Source organism: Photinus pyralis, unplaced genomic scaffold, assembly GCF_008802855.1.
Source record: "Photinus pyralis isolate 1611_PpyrPB1 unplaced genomic scaffold, Ppyr1.3 Ppyr1.4_LG1, whole genome shotgun sequence".
NCBI lineage: Eukaryota > Metazoa > Arthropoda > Insecta > Coleoptera > Lampyridae > Photinus > Photinus pyralis.
This window is the reverse complement of record NW_022170249.1, coordinates 46,906,214-46,924,729: the sequence shown is the minus strand read 5'-3', so window position 1 is coordinate 46,924,729 and position 18,516 is coordinate 46,906,214. Positions and strand designations below refer to the sequence as shown.

The 18,516-nt window shown below is 41.9% G+C and overlaps 5 protein-coding genes across 6 annotated transcripts; 2 read left to right on the top strand and 3 right to left on the bottom strand.

Moving 5' to 3' along the window:
- Positions 1-292: 292 nt before the first annotated feature.
- LOC116159813 (DNA repair protein XRCC3) lies at positions 293-1,415 on the bottom strand. Its single transcript, XM_031472896.1, has 5 exons — positions 1,324-1,415; positions 1,157-1,279; positions 814-1,112; positions 556-768; positions 293-512 (listed from the first exon to the last, which is right to left on the bottom strand). The coding sequence occupies exons 1-5, from the start codon at positions 1,364-1,366 to the stop codon at positions 318-320; spliced, it is 873 nt and encodes a 290-aa protein (XP_031328756.1). The 5' UTR covers positions 1,367-1,415; the 3' UTR covers positions 293-317.
- On the top strand, positions 1,359-5,823 carry LOC116159811 (protein O-mannosyl-transferase TMTC4). Its single transcript, XM_031472892.1, has 8 exons — positions 1,359-1,506; positions 1,555-1,780; positions 1,830-2,178; positions 2,229-2,411; positions 2,474-2,670; positions 2,718-2,904; positions 2,949-3,407; positions 5,349-5,823. Exons 1-8 carry the CDS (start codon positions 1,488-1,490, stop codon positions 5,772-5,774), a joined length of 2,046 nt encoding a protein of 681 aa, XP_031328752.1. The 5' UTR covers positions 1,359-1,487; the 3' UTR covers positions 5,775-5,823.
- LOC116159814 lies at positions 5,770-7,019 on the bottom strand. Its single transcript, XM_031472897.1, has 2 exons — positions 6,735-7,019; positions 5,770-6,547 (listed from the first exon to the last, which is right to left on the bottom strand). Exons 1-2 carry the CDS (start codon positions 6,820-6,822, stop codon positions 6,261-6,263), a joined length of 375 nt encoding a protein of 124 aa, XP_031328757.1. The 5' UTR covers positions 6,823-7,019; the 3' UTR covers positions 5,770-6,260.
- Positions 7,020-8,896: 1,877 nt separating this feature from the next.
- LOC116159447 (mitochondrial uncoupling protein Bmcp) lies at positions 8,897-10,391 on the top strand. Of its 2 annotated transcripts, none has more exons than XM_031472414.1 (7): positions 8,897-9,005; positions 9,056-9,193; positions 9,244-9,391; positions 9,442-9,718; positions 9,768-9,886; positions 9,935-9,995; positions 10,048-10,391. In XM_031472414.1, the coding sequence occupies exons 2-7, from the start codon at positions 9,130-9,132 to the stop codon at positions 10,255-10,257; spliced, it is 879 nt and encodes a 292-aa protein (XP_031328274.1). In that variant the 5' UTR covers positions 8,897-9,005; positions 9,056-9,129; the 3' UTR covers positions 10,258-10,391. The 2 variants fall into 2 exon arrangements, with proteins under 2 accessions (XP_031328274.1, XP_031328275.1); XM_031472415.1 differs by having other exon boundaries at positions 8,910-8,989.
- Positions 10,289-10,910, bottom strand: LOC116159448 (membrane magnesium transporter 1). The gene is made up of 3 exons (XM_031472416.1): positions 10,751-10,910; positions 10,652-10,704; positions 10,289-10,604 (listed from the first exon to the last, which is right to left on the bottom strand). Exons 1-3 carry the CDS (start codon positions 10,830-10,832, stop codon positions 10,383-10,385), a joined length of 357 nt encoding a protein of 118 aa, XP_031328276.1. The 5' UTR covers positions 10,833-10,910; the 3' UTR covers positions 10,289-10,382.
- Positions 10,911-18,516: the final 7,606 nt, after the last annotated feature.

Sequence of the window (18,516 nt, the reverse complement as noted above, 5' to 3'; positions counted from 1 at the left end):
TTCAATCTGCATACTATACTGGTTGCAGCGGGTGTTTATAATAAAAAGTTATCAAATGGGCATTTTGCAGAACACGTAGCTCCCTATAGAAGTATTTCAAATTAACCTAGACATTGTTCACCCCTTGGCTTAGATCTACCCTTCATTCTGGGTATGATAAATGGAAGTTATAGATGGCGAATGCGATTGGAGGACATTTCTCATACACTGCAGTGGAGTATTATGTGTTGCCTATCCGCCAGTGTATTTTCTTAAAGTTGCTCGAACTAAAAATTATTTTTCTGTATTTCAGCTTTATTAAACTTTAAAATTAACAATCAACCCGCATCTTTAACTCCACTGGATATAATAACAAATTGAGCGGTCTTGTTCGGCAAATCCGGCGCAAAAACAACTTCAAAATTACGCACACCCTCCAATTCTCTGCTAATCCAAAAACGACATGTAACAAGATTACTCCACGCAAGCCCCAGACACGGTTCACTCCTTCCTTTCATGCTGTTATCTCCAACCTGAAAATGGATTATTACTTTGCAATAAGCCCAACGATTATACCTGATTCGTAACAACGACCGCTATCCCGTACTGTAGACATAATTTATTCAAAGAGGTCACAATTGTGCTAAACTCGCGGCTTCGCTGCGAATAATCAACAGTTGCACTATCACTACGAAACACACCGGCAATAGAATCGATCACTACGAGACCGATTGGACGCTTCAACAGTAGCATGGGTATCCGAATTTGACAACACCTTCTCAGTTGCTCCTAGCAGTCGACAATTTACTTGCCGTTACAAAGAGAAATACTTACATAATCGGATATATGTTCCACGAACACGTTGTCCATAACTTTATGATCGGAAAAACACGCGGCGAGTTGGTGGAGACGTTTCGACGGAAACAAGTCCTCCGTGCAAATATAAATCGCACCCTTCCCCAAACCGGCTGGTAGCTGTACCGTTATTGCGAGCTGTAGGCACAGCTGCGTCTTGCCGACCCCGCTAGGACCCGCGATTTCCGTGAGGCCGTTAATCGGAATTCCGCCCGATGTAACCGAATCGATGCTCGGGCAACCGGTCGTTAGACGAGGCCACGCCGGTATGTCACGGGCTGAAAGTGCAGTTATTAACTACGGATCAACGACGGAGCGGTACCGGAGATAAATTCGCGGCGGAGCATCGAACGGCGAAGCCGTGTAACTTCCTCGGGGCTCAAATCCAAGGCTTGTTCGAGGTAAATGTCGGAGTGTAGTAAAATCGATGTTGATTTCAGTTTTGCTAAAATTGCCAATTAGTCTTTATTTTACTGAGGTGTTCTTTACAATCGTGTATTTTTTTGTAGATATTTTCCGGTAAAGTTTCCATTTTAGGTTAGTGGCGTATTTGTAAACAAACCATTACTCATACAGCGGAGCAATTTTCCTACACAACTGACATTGCGTCGGTTTAATTTTTAGGTTATAAGAGTTGCTTAGTGCAAATTCAAATGAAATTGGTGAAAAATGGTACTTATACGTTAAGGGTATCACCCTCTTAAAGATCCTTCGTTGCAGAAAGGGTTTGCCAATACTGCATAATAGGAACGGTGGCTTTGTGCTGCTATTTGAATACGTTGTTTGGAACGTTTGTTTTCGACGATACCGAGGCTGTTGTTAAAAATAAGGATGTTACACTGGGTACACCCGTGTCTAATGTTTTTAAGAATGATTTTTGGGGCACTGACATTACATCCAATCTGAGTCATAAATCGTACCGTCCACTAGCTACTTTAAGTTACAGGTTGGATCGATCGCGTGTGAGACTGCTGCGTTAATTTATCATTTTTTAGGTTGAATGTGTTAATAAGCTCAGAGTTAAATGCTCTTCATTTCCACGCCGTAAACATCTTCCTCTACGTAACACTTTGTTTAATGTGTATGTCAGTGTTGCAGTTGTTTACGGGGAATGTGGAAAGTACACCTTTTTTGTCGTGTCTACTATTTACGGTACACCCCGTACACACAGAGGTCGTGGCTAGCATTGTAGGACGTGCAGATTTATTTGCAGCCAACTTAGTTTTATTGTCATTTCTGTTGTACGACAAAGTAATCAACACCAACTCCTGGCCGAATTTACTACTCGTCGTAGTTCTAGTAAGTGCAGGAACACTTTGTAAAGAGACTGCAATCACATCCCTGGTACGTTGCCTCTCTTCCCCCTTGCTTGAAAATAACCTTGCTCATTGCAGTGCATCTTGCTTGTCTACGATTGGACGCATTCCAATTTAAAGAGTATGATACCGCGGGGTCTGTTCCTAGTATTTAGCGGTGCAGTGATTTTATACCTTAGACTTAGACTAATGAACTTCGAAGGGCCCAATTTTACAGTTGCCGATAATCCGGCCGCTTTCTCAAATGACACCGTTAGTAGAGTGAGTTTCGGTCGAGGGGATTAACCCCACGTTGCCAGATTGCCAATTTAATCTGCTTTCAGATCTTAACTTACAACTATGTCTATTTCATAAATATTGTACTGCTACTTTGGCCCGAATGGTTATGCTTCGATTGGTCAATGGGCTGCATTCCTCTCCTCGAACATTTCGCCGACTTTAGAAACGTGGCCGTCATTCTGTTTTGGATGGTTTTACTCGCACTGTCGTTCGTCGCCTACCGACAGCTGTCCGGAAGGAAGTTAAGTTTGCCGGTGACAGAATAGTTTAACTTATTGCATGTTTTAGGTGTAACCCATCGGTCGTCGTTGCGCTATCTTTTGTGTTCTTTCCGTTTCTACCCGCCTCAAATTTATTTCTCAAAGTCGGATTTGTAGTCGCCGAACGAATCCTACTCCTCCCAAGTTTGGGGTTTTCCTTCCTCGTCGTGCACGGTCTAAAAAAACTCTCCAAGATGCTCCATTTACGTGCGGAGGTATAAGTACCAATCGCTTTAAATCACTAAACCACATTGTTTAGGTGTCGAGCGTAACTCTGTACGCGATTTGCGCGATATTCGCACTACGTACCGTACAAAGAAATATCGACTGGCTAACCGAAGAGCGGCTCTTCGGTTCCGCCCTAAAAGTTTGCCCGTTAAACGCGAAAGTGCACTACAATATCGGTAAGGTTGCCGCCGACAACAACAGAAGACAGTTCGCCATTGAGGAGTATCGAAGGGCGATCGAGCTGAATCCGCTGTACGAGCAGGCAATGAATAATTTGGCGAATCTATTACGGGACGAACGAAAGTTTACGGACGCCGAAATTTTGTTAAGGAGAGCGTTGGAAATTCGACCGAATTTTGCAGCGGCGTGGATGAACTTGGGTATCGTTTTGACGAATTTAAATCGGTCGGAGGAGGCGGAACAATGTTATTTGACCGCAATTTCTTTTAGGAATAAATATCCCGATTGCTACTACAATTTGGGTAATTTGGTGAGTAAACCTAGAGCGGTCTGTCTGTCCTTTTGAGGAAATGGAATTAGAAAAATTTGGTAGAGGAATAAGATTAACTTTTCCAGATTTTGCATTTTTATAAATTTGGGTTTTCTGTTGCAATAACATGTAAAATTCAAAAAATGTTTTTAGGTGATGGTTTGCGTCTCAGAGCACTGAAGGGGGTAAATCCAGCTCTGAATATGTAGAAAAGTATTCTAGATTTAGTACACAAATTCTTAATTTATGCTAAAGGATTAGAAAAAAAGATTTTTGTAAAGTTATCAAATGTTTTTTCAAAAAAGCTCTTAATTCTAATGTTTTTCAAAGGCCACTATGATTCTTAAGACGTTTTTAAAAATAATGTCTACAGGTGTGCAAAAATTTTTCAAAATTTCTAGCTAATGTTTCGCAAGATAGTAACTAATTTCTTCCTAAAAGGTTTTTCAATACCATTTTCATGGAATCTTCAAGGATTTCGTAGATGATTCCTAAAAAGTATGATACTTTTTCAAAATTCCTAGGAATATTTACAAAAATATTTCCAATTCTACTTTTTCAAGAAGATTTCTAGGAGAATCCTTCCTGTTCCTTATAGAAACGTTTCTGGTAAGGTCTCTAGTAAGATGATTTTTGAGAAAATTTTCATGAGTCTTGATCCCTTTTAAAATAATAGAAAAATGTAATTCCTAGGTCGAGTGGCTCACCGTTTTTTTGGCCATTTCAAAATTTGATCGAATGTCTACGTCTTAGATAATTTTGCAACAGAAATCGTTGGAAATTATTTTCAAGTTTCTAGGTTTGCCGCTAGAGGGCGTATGATTCATGACCAAGTTAAAGTCACTAGATATAGAAAGTACCGCAACAATGTACCGCAATCATCCGCCATTTTTGGGCAAATTTGTTGCCAACTTAAAAAATTGACAAAGAAAATCTGAATAGGTGTCATTTTTTATAACTTAAATTCATAGTACTGTCATATTAAAGTTACTAGAATCTGGTAACTTCCGCCATTTTTGGGCAAAAATCATGCGTTCTCTCTCCAACACGCGAGCCCAATGGATTGCGGTACTTTCCAATGAATAAAGAATTTCATTGGTACTTTCTATATTTAGTGATCTTAGAACTGTTTGAAATTATGGATTCTACAGGCCACATTCTATAAGAAAATATTTTTTTCGGTCGATCTGAGACAATTTTTTTTTCTGGGCAAAAAAAACGCAGTGTATAACCTTCCTTTTTTCCCAAAAATCGACTGCACCAAAATTTCTCAGGAAAAAACTTTTTCTTATTAATTTGGGTGCGTAGAATCCAAAACGATTCGTACTTTTTCGATTAGACATCTCAATCAAAAGTTATGGGCAAAAAAATTCCTGTTTTTAAAATTTAAAATTCTCATTTTCGTCATTTCGTGAAAGGCAGGACGCAGGTACCTCACCTCTTTAGACTTTAACCAAAACCAAAATTGCTCTCTATATATACCTATATATATTATTGCCTTTATTTTAAAGTGGGTGGAGCGGATAGCGGAGTATTACCTAAATACCTAATAGCTATGATGATAACTCAATTCTTCTGGGGGGGGGGGGAGATATATCCCCTTCATCCCCCCCGTAAATACTTTTTATGAACGCCCAACGCCATCTTTGTTTTTGCAATAACCGAGTTTTTGTTTTTACGAAAATGATGGATAAACTGGTTCTCTGTTTAGTTTATTATGCGAAATTTAAAGAAAACGCAATTTTAAAATTTAAGGTGGCAGTTACGCCCTCTGTTGGTCATTTTTAGAAATATTTTCCGGCAATTCTTCATGACCAATTTACCCAATAATTTTTTTACCCCCAAGTCATATGACGGAATGGTTTTCGGGATATGGCCGAGGAACAGTCTTATTGGATCACCCTGTACAGTTTCCTAATGTATTGACACCCCGTGTTGCAGTATTTAGACGCGAAACGCAACGAGGACGCCCTCACCGCTTGGGAGAAGGCGGTCTTATTTCGTTCGACGCACACCGCCGCGTGGAGCAACATGCTCGTTCTGCTCGACAGCCTGGGCAGGTACAAGGAGGTGCTGGAGTTGGGCCGGATCGCGCTCATGCATAATCCGACGTCCGCCGCCCTACACTTCAGCATCGCGAACACGCTGGGAAAAGTTCAGCAGTTCGAAAAGGCGGAGAAGCACTTTCTCGAGGCGATCAACTTGAATCCCCACAGCGCGCTGTACTATTCCAACTTGGGCGTGCTGTACCATCGGTGGCGGCGACCGCAGCGAGCGATCGAAATGTATCGCAAATCCCTGCAGATCGATCCGAGAATGACGACGGCCGAGAACAACTTACGGAGGCTGATTAACGCACAACTTTAGGTAGTACAATTTATTGTGGTTTCTATATAAATATATTTATAATTCCAAAGTGGTCGTTTCATAATTAAATTGACTAGTGCATTTCAGCTGCTTTCTTTTACTAACGACATGTACAGTTTGAGCAGCGCATTTTGATTTTTATTTTAAAGAAATACTAACGAGACAACAAAAACACTTAATACTGAACTGTACAACAAATAAATATCACAAATATCGTTGCCTAGAAGCAAAAAAAGAGGCCTACAGTGTAAAAGCTATAGCAAACAATTACTAAGATCGACACACATCGACACATTAACCGATTACTCCCCGTAACTTGTGCTGAGAAAATAATACAAAATTGTGGCACAATTTGTAAATAAATACAGATCTCCCGATCACATTGTACGAATTATTTGTGTTAAATACAAAAGTAGCAATTGACGACATACGAACTATCCTGCCATATTTTTTGTACATAGTAGAAGATCACGAAATAAAAATACATTACGGTACAGTGTACGTACTCGAGGAGGTACTAGCCTCGCTTTTCGAAGTACCTTGACCCGGCTCCGAGGTCGACAACGACTGCAAGCGGCCCGGCAATTCGGAACTGGTGACCAGAGCGTGCTCGCCCAAAATGTCCGGCAAGGCGTTACGTCGGCCGGTGCGCCCCGACGAGAGAAACTCCTGGGCGTGCGGGGGCGGGCAATCGGGCGCGGTACCGGACGTGTCGGTACCACTGCTCGGTCCGGCGATCTGTTGGGCCTCCATAACCGCTAACATTTTTATTACTGAAAAATACGAAAATCGTTAACCGGTCGGTGTCGTATCCCGTTCGGGTAAAGCTACAGGGTTAGAAAGCTGAAGGCAGGCATGCCCGTGGTGCGGCAAGCACGGGGGGTCGTGTTAAACGGTATTAGTACGAAAACTCCTCATCTACTGATTAATTTTTTTAATTCAATGTGACATGCCTCCTACCTTTCCTTTTTCGCAATTTTTGGGGCTTCTTACGCAGATTGCGCTGTATGATTATGGGTTTGAAACCCATGAACTCTTTTTTGGGCATTTTAAGAGTAATTTTTTTAACCTACCATATACATTCGGATACAAAATTTAGTCACTTTAACTTGAATGGAGGGAGAATACTTGAATAGATACATAAAAAATCTTGGAATTTGACTATTTTTCAGATGAAAGTGACAATTTAATCTGCCGCCATATTTGGGAAGGTGAAAGCGTAAAAGTGGGACGGTTGATCTACAGCGATCTATTAGAACTACCACAGTAAGGCAGCGCGACGTTGCTAAAAACTGAAACTTCTTCTTTTCGAAGCGTGATACTACAGGTGAGCGAGAGGGGAACACTAACAGGCAAGCGCGCTCTTCGTTAAGGTGGCATATTGGTTGCCTAACGAACAGTTGTATATTACACCGCTACTTGCATAACACCAAAATTTTCCGATAATAGGTATATGTTTATTTGAATCTCTGATATCATATACGCACCCCCCGACCCCGTCACATTAAACTGTTGATTGATGATTTTGTCTATAATCATAAGCGATTTTGGCCTTTTTTTAAAATTTAACACTAGAAGATGCGTAGTGGAATTTCTATAAATACCTGCACATGTAGTCTCAGTTTTAGGATTCTGAAACAGGTGCTGGTATATTACAAAAATAGACTTAAAAACCTTGAATATTAATTCAATTGTTTCAATTTCAATTTAAAAACAACTCTAGCACCTAAATCTAAGCGTGATTCCATTCGGCTAAATTTCGCCGCGCGATCTAGAAGACGGGTCCATCCCCAAACGCTGTTCTCTGCAGGGCCGTATCTAGGCGGTGGCGAAGTGGGCGCCCGCCAAGGGCGCAGCTACCGGGGAGGCGCAAAATTGGTCATGAAAAAATTTCTTTTAACATTAGTGTACCTATTAGGAAAAAAAATCAGTTTATTTAAACAAATGTTATTCCAGATTGTTAATACTGTACGTACTGTGACTGTGAATAGCTGGGTCGTTACAAAGTGATATTCCCTTCATCTCTGCCCTTCTCCCCTTTTGCCTCCTTATGGCAATGTAATATACAGTACAACCCCGATAATCCGAATACACGCTAGTCCGAAATCGCGATAGTCCGCAATATTCCGTTTTTCGTAACAACGATGACACCCCTGAAGACGTTGAAAAGAATAAAGTTTATTTCTTAATGCTTGTGTCCAAATTTATTATTTTCACTAGTTTCGCGATAATCCGAAAATTTGATAATACGAAAAGTCGGTTGTCCGAATGTATTCGGATTAACGAGGTTGTACTGTATACAGTGTGTCCAATTTAAGAAGGACAAGCAAGTCAAATGATATTTTAATAATATGGTTTCCGATGTGTCCATGATGTTCATTCTTATCTTGGACACAATGTATTTTGTAATCTTTTCGCCATGTTTTAAAGAAGCAAAATTCTCGGATCAAAAACCTTGAACTTGAGAAAATTTTCGGAGGTTTTTGTTGGGGGATATTTCATACCCACACGCGCAGGTATAGGGGGGGGGGGGCCAAACTTGAAGTGCTGCCAAGGGCGTGGTCATATCTAGTTACGGCCCTGTACGTCTGTACACTGCCGTAATGCTTTGTAAGGCAGAAATTGTTTTGTTTGAGGACCTGGAACCACACTTGCAACCACCAGAGCACCTTCTTCCTTGAGAGCATCAGGAAACTGCGAACCAAGGAACAATTGAACAAAAGGAAAAGCGAAGTACGTCATAGGAATTTTAAATGAGGCAATAGGCAGCTTGAAAGACAGAGCGGATCCTCTGTGCATTCCAACCCTGATATATCCATCGTCACAGATGCCTCAAAAACAAAGGAAAAAGACAAAGAAATTTCAAATCACGCAACCAGTTTGCTTCAAACGAAATTGGTAGGTCGGTGCCACAGAATTTCTCAGTGAAAATATTGAGAAGAAAACAATAAAAAACGTATTATTTTGGTGTACATAAAATCATAAATTGTTTATTTATGTAGTTTTAGACATGTGTATCGTTTCAAATTTCAAATAGCAACAATTAACGCGTGCGCCTTTGATAGGAGTCGCGTTTAGTTTTACCTCCAACATGAAACTCACCCCCGATGCTTATGCAACCAATCACTCGTTGCTGCCTTAACCTGTAAGCCGCAACCGTGGTTTTTTAACTGTGATATTTCTTGTGATTTTCCACTCAAAAGTACCTTTTACTGGTAAACTTTTCAGTTTGTACGTACCGCGGTTGATATTATTTTCACTCTTTTGATTTTTGTCCACAGTTCAACTTTCAATGCATCTGTCCGATAATGTAAACCGAGTAGCTCTCCTTTTCGATTAAGACCGTCGCAAGGGAATGGGAGATCAAAACTGGAGACCATTCGTTTACGGAGGACTTGCTTCTTGTGTTGCGGAGTTTGGTACGTGTTGTCTTTGCGAGTCCCGGAATTTATGAGTTTCTCTTCGTTAGGAACGTTTCCCATAGACACTACGAAAACGAGATTGCAAGTGCAAGGTCAGATATTAGACGCGCAGCATGCCGAACTGAAGTATCGTGGCATGATAGATTGTTTGCTGAAGATTTGGCGGCAGGAAGGGTTCGGTGCGTTATACGCGGGGTCAGTCTTGGAAGTGTCTCTGGCGGTTCGCTCGAGTTTCTCTTTTTTAGTATTTGGCCGGCGGTGCTACGACAGGCGACCTACGGTACCATTAAGTTCGGGACGTACTATTCCTTGAAGAAGTTGGTAATTCGCCAGTACGGAAACGAGAGTGTCGCGTTGAATGTTGCCTGTGCGGTAACGGCGGGTGCGGTTTCAAGCGCAATTGCGAATCCGACCGACGTTCTAAAAGTTCGAATGCAAATCCGTGGCTCCCACGGTAACGTGAGCCTGGTCGGTTGTTTCAAAGACGTGTACGCTCAAGAAGGGATTTCTGGTTTGTGGAAGGTTGTAGGTTAGGTGTACTCGAGTACTCTAATAGCGCCGTGTATTTTAGGGTGTGAATCCTACGGCACAAAGGGCGGCCGTAATTGCCGCAGTTGAACTGCCCGTTTACGATTTTTGCAAAAGTCATTTGATGAGCGCATTTGGAGATCAAGTCGGAAATCACTTCATGTAAGTGGATAAATGTGGTGTTTTCCATTTCTAACTGAACGCTTTTAGCTCCAGCTTTGTCGCTAGTTTAGGTAGCGCGGTGGCTTCGACTCCGATCGACGTAGTTAGGGTAGGGGTTAACGATTTATAGTTGTTCCATAATTCCTCTTCATTATTTGCAGACACGATTGATGAACCAGCGGAATCTGAAGGTCGACCGAGAGATCTCCAAGACTCACATTTACAAGGGAACGGTCGATTGTTTCATCCAAACGTTTAGGAACGAAGGTTTCTGGGCATTTTACAAAGGTTTTATTCCGGCGTGGTTCCGCATGGGCCCGTGGAATATCATATTTTTTATAACTTACGAACAACTAAAGAAGTTATATTGATAGGCATTTAAATTGTATTTATTTAAAAGAACGGAGTGTGATCTTATTTATTTAAACTTGTTGTGTGTGTGTACATTAAACTTGCACAAAGACTAGAAATAAATGTTACTCATCATAATAAATAATTATTCAATTTCTTCTATTTGTAATTTCGAATTCATCTGCACGTACTGAGGCGAGAAGGCTTTCCCCCTATGATTAAACGTATAAAACGAAGGAATGTTCCTGTATGTCTCCCAGGTCTTGTTTTCCAACTCCGCAGAAGCTTTAATTTCCTTGAAATCGCCCGCAATGTACAACACCCCGTACATTACTACGAACAAACTGGTCACTCCCTGGATTAAGATCTACGACACTTTCAGTTTAATGAGCCGTTTCAAAAAGTGGAACTTACATCAAGAGGAAGACTGGTGAACTCCAGCTCGTTGAGTCGCAGGTAGGATCGGTCTGAAACAATTCTGACAAATTGAAAATTTAACAACTTAATACATACGTTGAGCTGCCGAATACGCGGCATGAAATAAGGACAGGAATCCTGCTGTTAATATTAATCTGTGAAATATTGAAGGTGGCATATTTTAATTAAAACGCAACGACATAACCTCAAAATTTACAATTCACAAGGATGTCAGATTTACAATTTCGCATACAGGGCATATCAAAAATCAAATACTTTAAAACCAATAATCGAATGGAACTTTCTCGAATAGATTTTTTGAAATTATGGATTCTACAGAAAATATTTTTTCCGGTCGATCTGAGATAATTTTTTTTCTGGGCAAAAAAAAATCGCAGTGTATACCTTCCTTTTTTACCAAAAATCGACTGCACCAAAATTTCTCGGGAAAAAACTTTTGTTTCTAAATAATAATGGACTGTAGTTTTGAAATTACCATCAAAGCAATAAAATAAAATAATTATCAACTTACCCTTTTGTCAATGCCTGGATCTCCTTCAAAGTAGGTATAGGGAAAGGTGGTAAGAGGGAAAAATGAGGGACAAGTTGACAATAGTATTTGAACGATGTATACTGACAGTTAAGGGCACAAATCACCCTGCTACGCACTGGTAATACCTTAAAACGTTACGTAAAATAATAATAATAATAATAATAATAATAATAAATGTCTTTAATAGTACCTATAGGTTACATTACATAGAAGTGTGTACAAAGGGCGAGATTCAGTAATGGAATGAAACATATGTACATACCATTTCTGCTCTTCCAAAAAAATGAAAATTATTTTTAATACGAGCAAATAGCACGCACGCACCCGACTGTGTCTTTCTATAATATATTGGCTGGGTCTTTCCCAATAGTGTGTGTACTATCCTTTTGATATGAATTATTTTACATATGAACTAAACAACTTTTTCTTATTAATTTGGATGCATAGAATCCAAAACAATTCGTACTTTTTCGATTAGACGTCTCAATCAAAAGTTATAGACTAGAAACCAATTTCGAAAGAAAAATCAAAGGGCTGTAACTTTTGAACTAGTAGCCCAATCTACGAAATGTCGGAAGAGGGGTCCGTCAAAGGAAAGGTGTGAGGCGGCGAGGCGGTCTATCAAAGGAAACGGTCAAAACTTCAAGGAACATTTGCGCCTCAACGGAAGGTCGGAAGAGGGGTCCATCAAAGGAAAGGTGTGAGGCGGCGAGGCGGTCTATCAAAGGAAACGGTCAAAACTTCAAGGAACATTTGCGCCTCAACGGAAGGTCGGAAGAGGGGTCCATCAAAGGAAAGGTGTGAGGCGGCGAGGCGGTCTATCAAAGGAAACGGTCAAAACTTCAAGGAACATTTGCGCCTCAACGGAAGGTCGGAAGAGGGGTCCATCAAAGGAAAGGTGTGAGGCGGCGAGGCGGTCTATCAAAGGAAACGGTCAAAACTTCAAGGAACATTTGCGCCTCAACGGAAGGTCGGAAGAGGGGTCCATCAAAGGAAAGGTGTGAGGCGGCGAGGCGGTCTATCAAAGGGAACGGTCAAAACTTCAAGGAACATTTGCGCCTCAACGGAAGGTCGGAAGAGGGGTCCATCAAAGGAAAGGTGTGAGGCGGCGAGGCGGTCTATCAAAGGAAACGGTCAAAACTTCAAGGAACATTTGCGCCTCAACGGAAGGTCGGAAGAGGGGTCCATCAAAGGAAAGGTGTGAGGCGGCGAGGCGGTCTATCAAAGGGAACGGTCAAAACTTCAAGGAACATTTGCGCCTCAACGGAAGGTCGGAAGAGGGGTCCATCAAAGGAAAGGTGTGAGGCGGCGAGGCGGTCTATCAAAGGGAACGGTCAAAACTTCAAGGAACATTTGCGCCTCAACGGAAGGTCGGAAGAGGGGTCCATCAAAGGAAAGGTGTGAGGCGGCGAGGCGGTCTATCAAAGGAAACGGTCAAAACTTCAAGGAACATTTGCGCCTCAACGGAAAGTCGGAAGAGGGGTCCATCAAAGGAAAGGTGTGAGGCGGCGAGGCGGTCTATCAAAGGAAACGGTCAAAACTTCAAGGAACATTTGCGCCTCAACGGAAGGTCGGAAGAGGGGTCCATCAAAGGAAAGGTGTGAGGCGGCGAGGCGGTCTATCAAAGGGAACGGTCAAAACTTCAAGGAACATTTGCGCCTCCATCAAAGGAAAGGTGTGAGGCGGCGAGGCGGTCTATCAAAGGGAAAGGTCAAAACTTCAAGGAACATTTGCGCCTCAACGGAAAGTCGGAAGAGGGGTCCATCAAAGGAAAGGTGTGAGGCGGCGAGGCGGTCTATCAAAGGGAACGGTCAAAACTTCAAGGAACATTTGCGCCTCAACGGAAGGTCGGAAGAGGGGTCCATCAAAGGAAAGGTGTGAGGCGGCGAGGGGGTCTATCAAAGGAAACGGTCAAAATTTCAAGGAACATTTGCGCCTCAACGGAAGGTCGGAAGAGGGGTCCATCAAAGGAAAGGTGTGAGGCGGCGAGGCGGGCTATCAAAGGAAACGGTCAAAATTTCAAGGAACATTTGCGCCTCAACGGAAAGTCGGAAGAGGGGTCCATCAAAGGAAAGGTGTGAGGCGGCGAGGCGGTCTATCAAAGGGAACGGTCAAAACTTCAAAGAACATTTGCGCCTCAACGGAAAGTCGGAAGAGGGGTCCATCAAAGGAAAGGTGTGAGGCGACGAGGCGGTCTATCAAAGGGAACGGTCAAAACTTCAAGGAACATTTGCGCCTCAACGGAAAGTCGGAAGAGGGGTCCATCAAAGGAAAGGTGTGAGGCGGCGAGGCGGTCTATCAAAGGGACCGGTCAAAACTTCAAAGAACATTTGCGCCTCAACGGAATGTCGGAAGAGGGGTCCATCAAAGGAAAGGTGTGAGGCGGCGAGGCGGTCTATCAAAGGGACCTGTCAAAACTTCAAAGAACATTTGCGCCTCAACGGAATGTCGGAAGAGGGGTCCATCAAAGGAAAGGTGTGAGGCGGCGAGGCGGTCTATCAAAGGGACCTGTCAAAACTTCAAAGAACATTTGCGCCTCAAAGGAATATCGGTAGAGGGGTCCATCAAAGGAAAGGTGTGAGGCGGCGAGGCGGTCTATCAAAGGGACCTGTCAAAACTTCAAAGAACATTTGCGCCTCAACGGAATGTCGGAAGAGGGGTCCATCAAAGGAAAGGTGTGAGGCGGCGAGGCGGTCTATCAAAGGGACCTGTCAAAACTTCAAAGAACATTTGCGCCTCAACGGAATGTCGGAAGAGGGGTCCATCAAAGGAAAGGTGTGAGGCGGCGAGGCGGTCTATCAAAGGGACCTGTCAAAACTTCAAAGAACATTTGCGCCTCAACGGAATGTCGGAAGAGGGGTCCATCAAAGGAAAGGTGTGAGGCGGCGAGGCGGTCTATCAAAGGGACCTGTCAAAACTTCAAAGAACATTTGCGCCTCAACGGAATGTCGGAAGAGGGGTCCATCAAAGGAAAGGTGTGAGGCGGCGAGGCGGTCTATCAAAGGGACCTGTCAAAACTTCAAAGAACATTTGCGCCTCAACGGAATGTCGGAAGAGGGTCCATCAAAGGAAAGGTGTGAGGCGGCGAGGCGGTCTATCAAAGGGACCTGTCAAAACTTCAAAGAACATTTGCGCCTCAACGGAATGTCGGAAGAGGGGTCCCTCAAAGGAAAGGTGTGAGGCGGCGAGGCGGTCTATCAAAGGGACCTGTCAAAACTTCAAAGAACATTTGCGCCTCAACGGAATGTCGGAAGAGGGTCCATCAAAGGAAAGGTGTGAGGCGGCGAGGCGGTCTATCAAAGGGACCTGTCAAAACTTCAAAGAACATTTGCGCCTCAACGGAATGTCGGAAGAGGGGTCCATCAAAGGAAAGGTGTGAGGCGGCGAGGCGGTCTATCAAAGGGACCTGTCAAAACTTCAAAGAACATTTGCGCCTCAACGGAATGTCGGAAGAGGGGTCCATCAAAGGAAAGGTGTGAGGCGGCGAGGCGGTCTATCAAAGGGACCTGTCAAAACTTCAAAGAACATTTGCGCCTCAACGGAATGTCGGAAGAGGGGTCCATCAAAGGAAAGGTGTGAGGCGGCGAGGCGGTCTATCAAAGGGACCTGTCAAAACTTCAAAGAACATTTGCGCCTCAACGGAATGTCGGAAGAGGGGTCCATCAAAGGAAAGGTGTGAGGCGGCGAGGCGGTCTATCAAAGGGACCTGTCAAAACTTCAAAGAACATTTGCGCCTCAACGGAATGTCGGAAGAGGGGTCCATCAAAGGAAAGGTGTGAGGCGGCGAGGCGGTCTATCAAAGGGACCTGTCAAAACTTCAAAGAACATTTGCGCCTCAACGGAATGTCGGAAGAGGGGTCCATCAAAGGAAAGGTGTGAGGCGGCGAGGCGGTCTATCAAAGGGAACGGTCAAAACTTCAAGGAACATTTGCGCCTCAACGGAAGGTCGGAAGAGGGGTCCATCAAAGGAAAGGTGTGAGGCGGCGAGGCGGTCTATCAAAGGAAACGGTCAAAACTTCAAGGAACATTTGCGCCTCAACGGAAAGTCGGAAGAGGGGTCCATCAAAGGAAAGGTGTGAGGCGGCGAGGCGGTCTATCAAAGGAAACGGTCAAAACTTCAAGGAACATTTGCGCCTCAACGGAAAGTCGGAAGAGGGGTCCATCAAAGGAAAGGTGTGAGGCGGCGAGGCGGTCTATCAAAGGAAACGGTCAAAACTTCAAGGAACATTTGCGCCTCAACGGAAAGTCGGAAGAGGGGTCCATCAAAGGAAAGGTGTGAGGCGGCGTGGCGGTCTATCAAAGGAAACGGTCAAAACTTCAAGGAACATTTGCGCCTCAACGGAAAGTCGGAAGAGGGGTCCATCAAAGGAAAGGTGTGATAGGTACTATCATTGAATAAAGAGCTTTAATCAATGGTACTATTGAAGTCCAAAAAATTTATTTTGCAACAAGGTATGGATTATAAATTACGGTATTTTAATCTGCAAAGTGCAATAAGCAAAGATAAAGAATAAGGAAGACGGTCAAACAAATCGCATTACAAATAAACAAACACCCACACAAGGTCGCAACTTGCCAGACATCAACAACAATATACAACAGCCCTTTGTTCTAAAAATAACGTAAAATTTTGATATTTGTTATAAAGGAATGTTACCTATCCCCATTTCTATTATTTATTTCATAAAACGATAGATAGAGGAGGTTACCTTTTGCAATGAATAGGAAAGAGAAACCAAATAAATTTCGAAGCAAGTAGTTGACAAAATAAAAATATACCAGTGAACGATCTTTTTCTTGCTGTCAGCAAATTCTTTTACAAGCAGGCTCTGTTTAACCTTGAAAGAGAATCGCTAAATGATTTAACATAGGCAACTTACATAGCCTGCTAGTTTTTTTTTGCTCGTAAATTTTTGTCTTTTGTTATCCCCATTACACAGTACTAGCTCAACGGTACTAGCCTAGTTAAAAAGTAAGAACAACTCCATCGCAAGATAAAAGCGCTTAGGTACCTATTTCATATCTTTATCGTATTTTTTACCGACTTCATGAAACTCTTGGTGGCACCCTCTGTGAGAAAGAAGCTACACTGTTGACCGCGATATTAGTCACAGCTGCGTAGTTTATTTCCATTTCTCCAGTTTACATGCCCATTTTTCAGAACTTCATTCACCACTTTTTTTATGAAAACTTTTGAGCTTCACATAAATTGCCAAAATATAGATAAGTATTCACGCTACCGATCCCATACATTCGTATTGCTTAAAATGCTCCCTAATTTTTGCAATTAATTCCTAAACTATGAACTCTTTTGACGCATGTTTTCTAGATTTTTTAAACATATATTAATGGACAAAATATCAGTTTATATTGTATGGAAACTATGCTCTGTACATCTATCTACCTAATGCATATTTTTCCGATCATATACACCCCTTGCTTATGGAATGGTGAATGAAGTTCTGAGGCAATGCACACCCCATTGAATTACATGTGCATCACCAGTTGCCTATATTCTCTAAATCCAAACCTTAAGGCAAATTCACATTATCGATCACTTCACGGTCAATATTCAAATATTCAATAAGCAAAACTCACAGACCCAAAAAATGGTCGCCATCAATTTTCTAGTCGAGGTTTTTGCATTTTTTGGGGGTGGAGTGCCCTTATGTATCCACTACATAGTGACTGGTATGTCGCCTGTGAAAATCGCCAAAAAATAACTGTCATTGTTTGCCACTGACAAGTTTCTTTCCATACCGATTTATCTTCTTTCTCCTGTACTTCAACTTGAATCTCTTCTTTATAAATTTCAACTTCTTCTTCTTGCCTATAAATTTCTTCATTCTTAACTTCTTTCTTGATTTCAACTGCTTCTTCGACTTGTTTCTGTTAAACCTCTTGTTTATAATTCTCAACTTATAGTTCTTCTTTTACACCATTTGATTCTTTTACCTCGACGTCTATTGGAGCATCCGCTTCCGGACCGACATCCGGCACTTTTACATCAAGAACTTTCGACGGGCTATTATAGTTTCAACTACTCTATCACATTTCACATCAACCGTTAAATATTGGTTTGAGGGAAACCAACTTACAGCCCTCGAAAAAGTACGAATTGTTTTGGATTCTACGTACCAAAATTAATAAGAAAAAGTGTTTTCCCGAGAAATTTTGGTGCAGTCGATTTTTGGTAAAAAAGGAAGGGTTATACACTGCCTTTTTTTGAGGCCCGAAAAAAAAATTGTCTCAGATCGACCCGGAAAAAAAATTTTCTTGTGGCCTGTAGAATCCATAATTTCAAACAGTTCCAAGATTGGGCTACTAGTTCAAAAGTTACAGGCAAACCATTCACTAACCTTCGTTGCCCTATCATTGGAAAGCTCTTCCGTTTACAGTTTGAATTGTAATGGATGGTTCAGTTACCAACAGATTCAGAATTGAAGCTGTAAACGTGTCTGTGCCATTTCAAAAACATTTGATGAAATATTAACGATAGTGATCACTAAAAATGTGTTCCAAATTATGTTAAATCAATTCTGAACCAAATAAAGTTAGCCATTATTTACCAATAAGTGAAGTCATGTTAGTGTGCAATGTAACGGGAGGAACTAATTCGTAGTGCAATTAAAAAAAAGTTTTTCCTGTAGGTGAGGAACAGAACACCCATCGCAACACATTTGTTACCGGGGCCCTTACAACAGCATTCAATGCGGTCAAAATATGTCCCAAATTAAAGAATTAAAAACTTTCCAACTAAATGTCATCTGCCAAATTGCGCAATCTCTCCAAAATCTCTAAATTTCACTTTAAAAAAAGCAATATTTTACAGTAGAAAAGCTTTTAAAACGTAAATATGAACAATTCGATGTTGACGAATGGCGAATCTCATATTTTTTGCTGGTTTAATGACGAAAGGTGAGATTTACGAAGTATATCCACAGGGGGAAATTCCTGTCACCTTTGTGATTGTATCACAACAAACAACTTTCACCTACATTATAAATTCAGAACTTTCTGTCGTCACCGGTAACAAAATTGCGATATGGAAATTAGTACTAAACCGTTTAACGCTGTGGATTTTACGGATTACTGTAAACTTTACCGGAATATCAGTTTTCTAATTGTTGTAGTAAGCCGAGGAATCCACGCTTTGTGTTGTCTCGCAATCCCAGAAAAATAAAAGGTACACGATATCTTTCCTGCTAGGGTAATATGAAATCTTTGCACGCAAAGCAAAAAATTTCAAACTATTCTTGAAGTTTCCAATAAGAAAACGAAAGCATGAAACAATTGTATAGGAAAACGG

Coding starts and splice junctions, on each gene's coding strand:
- LOC116159813 (XM_031472896.1), bottom strand. CDS start 1,366: ATGGAAACTTTACCGGAAAATATCTACAAAAAAATACACGATT. Junction 1,280..1,323: donor CTACAAAAAAATACACGATT/GTAAAGAACACC, acceptor TGGCAATTTTAG/CAAAACTGAAATCAACATCG. Junction 769..813: donor TGGAACATATATCCGATTAT/GTAAGTATTTCT, acceptor GTCGACTGCTAG/GAGCAACTGAGAAGGTGTTG.
- LOC116159811 (XM_031472892.1), top strand. Junction 1,781..1,829: donor CTAGCTACTTTAAGTTACAG/GTTGGATCGATC, acceptor ATCATTTTTTAG/GTTGAATGTGTTAATAAGCT. Junction 2,905..2,948: donor TGCTCCATTTACGTGCGGAG/GTATAAGTACCA, acceptor CACATTGTTTAG/GTGTCGAGCGTAACTCTGTA.
- LOC116159814 (XM_031472897.1), bottom strand. CDS start 6,822: ATGCCCAAAAAAGAGTTCATGGGTTTCAAACCCATAATCATACAGCGC. Junction 6,548..6,734: donor AAAATTGCGAAAAAGGAAAG/GTAGGAGGCATG, acceptor CGTATTTTTCAG/TAATAAAAATGTTAGCGGTT.
- LOC116159447 (XM_031472414.1), top strand. CDS start 9,130: ATGGGAGATCAAAACTGGAGACCATTCGTTTACGGAGGACTTGCTTCT. Junction 9,392..9,441: donor TTCGGTGCGTTATACGCGGG/GTCAGTCTTGGA, acceptor TCTCTTTTTTAG/TATTTGGCCGGCGGTGCTAC. Junction 9,996..10,047: donor CTCCGATCGACGTAGTTAGG/GTAGGGGTTAAC, acceptor CATTATTTGCAG/ACACGATTGATGAACCAGCG.
- LOC116159448 (XM_031472416.1), bottom strand. CDS start 10,832: ATGCCACCTTCAATATTTCACAGATTAATATTAACAGCAGGATTCCTG. Junction 10,705..10,750: donor CGCGTATTCGGCAGCTCAAC/GTATGTATTAAG, acceptor GAATTGTTTCAG/ACCGATCCTACCTGCGACTC. Junction 10,605..10,651: donor TCACCAGTCTTCCTCTTGAT/GTAAGTTCCACT, acceptor AAAGTGTCGTAG/ATCTTAATCCAGGGAGTGAC.